General features: G+C 40.8%; 1 protein-coding gene across 2 annotated transcripts in view; it reads right to left on the bottom strand.

The window, feature by feature from the left end:
* Nucleotides 1–211: 211 nt before the first annotated feature.
* The window catches only part of atrnl1b (attractin-like 1b), a 75802-nt gene continuing 70013 nt past the window's right edge, over nucleotides 212–6000 (bottom strand). For both annotated transcript variants that reach the window (XM_022196031.2, XM_022196032.2), the window contains exons 28-29: nucleotides 4820–4934; nucleotides 212–2359 (exon numbers count right to left, since the gene is read on the bottom strand). In XM_022196031.2, coding sequence (XP_022051723.1) covers nucleotides 2235–2359; nucleotides 4820–4934 — 240 coding nt within the window. In that variant the 3' untranslated portion in view covers nucleotides 212–2234. The remainder of the gene's footprint in view (nucleotides 2360–4819; nucleotides 4935–6000) is intronic.

Raw genomic sequence — 6000 nt, 5'->3', positions numbered from 1 at the left:
GTAAATATATTCATACAATCCAATGCATTTAGTGCCAAGCAACAGAAAAAAGTTTTGGTTCTGTAGTTTTACAGATTTTGCTTGTTGAGAGAGTCAGGTTTTTCACAACAAAATGCTGAATGAACATGTTATCTCTATAAATATTGCTAAAGAAAGATAGAACAAAAATAAAGTTAAGGCTACATAATGTATTTTAATTATGGAAACAGACTTGATTTTAACAAAATGCTTATTTATTATTTATTTACAGTGTGTGTGAAAAGACTTAATGGCACAAAAGCTTTCCAGGTCTGTTTTTTTTTTTTTATTTTCTGGCATGTTGTCCATCTTTAAAATACACTGAAGATTACTGATATGCAGTTTCTCATCTTTTTTTTCACGGTACAGTGAGACCCTGATTCCTGTGTAATGACACCGTTATAGGATTCCTCTATCGACACAAAGTGAAAACACATCAGCTGGCATACCATCCTCATGAAATGCATCAGAATGACCACTTTGCAATGAAAAGCAAGACAATGCCCAAACAGTCCCATAAAGATGCAGAATTCAAAAAGAATTGACATCAAAACAACCGATTGAAGTGAACGATAAAAATCAAGTTAGATGTGCTATTACACAGGAATCTGTTAAATATCAAAACAAATTATAAACAGAAATGCTCTTTTCACGAGTGTAGCAAAAGACAATTCATCATAGATATAATAGTATCAGGTGACAAGGCCGAAAATAAACGATAATCTTTCGCCATTCTGTCATAAAAACCTGACAAAACACATGAAATCTCAAGAGATAAGAGTGACAAAGACTCACATTTGTTCCAACAAGACACTGTACAGCTTTGAAAATTCTGCAGATCGACATGTCCCCTTCATGGAGCTCATGGAAAGCCAAGGCATCATAAAAAAGGTAACAAGACCTCTTGTACTCAGAGATCGAAATAAAGTCGTAGCTTCAGAGAACAGTTTTTAAAAAAAAAAAAAATCTTACAAAACAAACTACTGTAGTAAACAGCCAGAGGAGCTCGATGTCCCTGGTCTAATTTCATGAAGCAGACGTCTTTTCTCCTAAATGTCATCCACCCCACCGCATCAATCCAAGGGCCGGTTCAAAAGCCTAATGTCCAAGCTGCACGGCAAAATCATACACTTAGAAATAACAGCAAAGAGTCAACCAGAGCTTCAGTGTTTTTCTGCGTTTTGTTACTTTCCTCAACAGTGACCATATTGGAAAAAAAAAAGACACAAAGGAAACTTCCAGTTTGCTAATAAAACGTATCTAACTTTTCTTAAGGTTTTGGAGATGTCCATGCTTCAGTTTGATGATGGATGATGTGTTCGTGCCTCCTCCGGTTCCTCACCCACATGCTGCTGGTAGCGATTGCAGTCATGTCTCTGCGGCGTTCTGTACACGTATTCCACAGAAAATACAGACTTCAGCTGGGGTGGATGATGCATATGTACAGGAGATGCCGAACTAACAAAGTGGTTTGACAAAATACTCTATAGTTGTCAAAACGCTTGCATGTCGTTTGGGGGGGGGTCGCTGACGAAGAGTCCGGGTTTTAGCTTAGCTTAGCGTAGCTTTCTTCTTCACAAAAAAAAGGCATAATGAGTTCTGTCCATACAGCAAAGGCCGAGTCAGGCTTGTCGTAAAAACTAAATGCTTTAGCACCATAGAATACCACTTGTTGGCAAGCAAAAAGAAGGTCAAAAACCATACAGGCAGCACGTACTGGATATCTACCAGCCATTTTCAATCGTTGATTCTATTTCCTGTGAGAGAAAACTTTAATACGACCTAATATACAGACACCTTTGCTATTCCCTCATGCTGTGCAAATGGATGGTGTCACAAAGTACACACGACTAAGTTCAGATCCTCCTTAATAATCTGTCACTCATCCAGCCACTGATCTGGCAGGTGTCCATTGAATACAGACGTGTAGCTTAGCCATGACTGTCCAAGCTGAAGGGAAGAAGCCCAGCAGGCGGAAGTTTTTGCACAAGTTGGAGACTGAGGTTGACGTATGCAGAGAAGAGTCAAAAAGGGAGCAGGAAAGGTAACGCAGGTTGTGCTCTTGGAACGTGAAAACTCGAGTGGTAGCAGCCGGATGAAATCTTCTACGTGTAGTCATGTCCATGTCTCTGAAAAGGCTTTCAACGGCGACGTGTTGGAGCGATGTGACCTCAGACGGTGTTAAAAAGGGACCCGAAGGATCGAGTGGTTGGGATTCAGACGCAGGTCCCTTGGTGTGCTGGAGGGAGGGCTTTTCGGTTCTTTAAAGCCTGGGACTTGTCCTTAAAATCTGATGGTTTCTGCTGCGAAATGTCTATCAGCGCACTGGCAACAATGAGTCCTAAAAAGGGAGGAAAAAAACAGGGAGAAAAAAAACAGGGAGAAAAATATAAGGGTGGTCAGAAAACAGGAAGTTCAAAGAATCCCTCTGTTCAGGTTGACAAACAAATGGCAGGCATTTTTTAAAATTTAAACACACAGTCATTCGTTGTAATTGGTGAGATCATCAATAAGAGGACGAGCATGTACGATTTGATACAGCATGGGCAGCATACACAGTGGTCCGCCATCTATAGACGAAAATCTGCAAAGTAGCGACCATATTAATTTTATTCTTTATATATATTTTAAGGCTTTATAAACCCTCCCCACACACCGCACAACACCGCATCGTAACACCATGCGCAGCAATCATTATTTTTTCCATATATTTTTAATATAGTTTTAGGCTAGAAAATGCTTATTTTATCGCAAAAACAATTTTTAAAAAATGGCGTGATCACAGAACTGGTCGCTATGATTGAACTGTTGTGCTGCAATGCACCATGGGAGTTTGTGGTGTTACGGGTTTAAATGTCATTATTGTGATTTACAGTGTTATTAGTTTTTGTGTTTTATTGTGTTTTGTGGTTTAGTTAGTTTGGCTAAGTGTTAATTGTCAAGACTGTGAGTGTGAAGTGTGTTTGATGGCTTCCTGCTGGTCTGTGTGTGTGTCAAAATAAAAGCATCTGCTAGTCGCAGTGTATAAAATGCAGTTATCCCTCATCCAGCATTGTTCTTTAATGCAGCTTGTCAGACTAATAAATATATAAAAAATACTTATACTGTATACTGCAAAATCCTAGCCTAGCCGCGCTAGACCCATGCTCTGAAGACGCAAGGGTCTGGGCACGCTCGACAGGGAGGGAGGCGGGCTAAAAGGTTGTCTATCAAATCACTCTGCAGCAATTGGGTAGGTATACAACCAATCAGTGCAACGAATAGGCTCCTAGAGCGCCGGAAATCAGAGGATACGGTAGTTCGGTGAAGCCTTATTTATACAGTCAATGGGTGAAGCTCAAGTATATTACAGACATGTTAACAGAAAGATTATTCAGAGTCGGTGCTAATAGAGCTCAACGACTGTTGTCGTTTTTGTTGTCGACCCTGGCAGAGAATTAAATTCGTTGCCGTGGGTTGTCTAGCACGGCTAGGCTAGTTGTTTCCGGTTGTTTCTGTCAGAATCGTCGTGCCTCTGACGTCACTTCGTTACGCCCGCCTTCTGACTCTACACTTCATGGTGATTGGTCCGGCCAGTTTTAGCAGCATCCAACCTCGAGCCTTATGGAGGGTAACTAGACCCACCCAGGCAGAGAATTAAATTCGTTGCCGTGGGTTGTCTAGCGCGGCTAGGCTAGCAAAATCCCGCAATATACCGAAAAATCCGCGATACAGTGAGACCGCGAAAAGTGAACTGCTTATTGAGGGACCACTGTATTTGCACAGAATGCTGGCATGTTTTTTTTTTACATAGACATGCATTCTTTTTTTTCAGCTAATTAGAATAACACATAAACTAAAGATGTTTCTGGAAAAATACATGATATTGAGGTGGCGTTAAAAAGGTTTACAACCATCAGTGGTTCATTAAGATGTAAAGAGCTTTTATTAAAGCTATGCTTACTGCTGGTATGTAACGGAATGTCACCATCAAGTTAACAGGTACATAAACTGAAATAATTAATTCTGCTGATATCGTCAAGTGCACTCAAACATTTACCACTATAGAGCCAAATATAAAGTGTATCTGAAGTCACAAACTGCAGAAAATGTGCTGCTTTTATGTTGCAACACACTTTTCCGCGTCACGTAGGGACAACAGAAATTTACAAAAAATTAAAAAATCCTCAGTTTTATCTCAATTCCACACCCGTAAATCATTGTGATCGCATTTGCACGGTTGTGATGCTATTGTGTTGACAGGATCAGTCCGCAGACGAGTGATGTTACGCTTCTGTTTTTCATATACTCAATACTTAGTGTGCGTGGTTTAATTTAGCATGTTTTTTTAACAAATGCAATGACATTTGACCGAGCACAATTGAGTGCATTTGTGCACTGAATGGCAGTCAGGGTCCAAATAAGAGAAGTCAAACTCTGCCTTCGTTTTGGTGTCAGCAACATGTCTGTAAAGTTTCGTGACCTCATCTTGCCCTGCTGTGGCGCGATCGTGATGACAAGATCACACACAGACAGACATATAAAGACCTGCCAAAATCTTCAAAATTGCCTTTGTGGTAGTTCATGTGACAGCAGGTGTCTGCGGGACCACATTTTGTCGAGATGACACAGACAGACTCACAAAGTGGAGGCAACACCAGCTGTGATACCACGGCAATTACAGATGTCCTCTTTCACAAGGGAATCGTGAGCATCAAAAACCACAGCAAACACTCCAATGAATACCATATGACTGTTTTTTTCCGAATTTTGGTTGATTTTTTTAAAACTAAAACAAGCAAAATTGATTGTGTGTGCTTACCTGACTGTCCTGGTGGAGGTAAACCTGATGCCCCAGAGGGCAGACGCATGAGGACAGTCAACACCGCAGCTTTCCCTCCTGAACAAGGCTCCATTGCAACAGGTTTAGGGACACCCTGATCAACAAAAAGGAAAAGAAAACACTACTATTACGACAATTTTGGGACTACTATGACAGAAAGTCAGTTTTCCAAAAACAACAAAATACTGAACAATGAAAAGCTGCACACTGTCCCGCACAGACAACATCGACAATAGCGGTAAGTCACTACCCAGGAACCCAGGATCTGTTGGTTGGTTCACACCTGTTCTAACATCTGAGCTCAAATATGTCTTGTTTTTCTGCACTGGCATGTGTGATGTTGAATTTTCTTTTTTGGAACCGGCAGACCAAGAGCCACTGATATTAGCTGCTGGAGTCGCTGCATTTAAGACAAGACACCCTCCTCCTGTGACAAATGCTTTGATTGGTCACACAACAAAAACACTTGTGTCCCTGTCAGACAGTCCAAGTGTCGAAGCAATGACCTACCCTCGGACTTAATGGCCAAAACTGCTTGTCTCAGGCGTGAAAAACATGTCATCCTGATAATGAATGTCAAGGGTTTCACAGCATGTTTTGGATGAGAGGATAGAAATTGTGGAATAATAACATGTCTGAACAGAATTGACTGTTCCCCCTCCCCCCTCTGTGTAGCTGAATTTAAAATGGAGATGAGAGAGGCAGCAGAGGCAAAATGGTAGAAAAACCAGGTCTGCATAAGCACATTGCATGAAAACGTGAGAGAATCACAAGAGGCTAATTTGTTTTAGCGTGTTTCAGCGTGTTTCGCTGAAATTTGCCGTAGATTTCTGCCAGCAAAAACAAAACAATGGTGCAAATTTATGTTTTTTAAACAAGCCGAGACTCTAAAAACCTTGATACACTCAATATACTGTAAACAGCATGCTGAGTTAAAGACACAGGGAGCAGAATGCATACGGATAAGTTGGTACTGTTGAAGACTAAAAACGCCTGACATGAAAATTGATACGAAGAAGTACTATTTCACCCACTGTGAGTCCTATAATCACAAGTAAGTGCAATCGTGTTTCCTATGAAGCATGCGGTGTAATTTCCCATGCTACTGCCTTTAAAGTGTGCTGTCTGAAATGCCACAGTTCACAACGTACAGTATGTTT

This window comes from Acanthochromis polyacanthus, chromosome 19, assembly GCF_021347895.1.
Source record: "Acanthochromis polyacanthus isolate Apoly-LR-REF ecotype Palm Island chromosome 19, KAUST_Apoly_ChrSc, whole genome shotgun sequence".
Classification (NCBI taxonomy): domain Eukaryota; kingdom Metazoa; phylum Chordata; class Actinopteri; family Pomacentridae; genus Acanthochromis; species Acanthochromis polyacanthus.
This window is presented reverse-complemented; position numbering and strand designations above follow the sequence as displayed.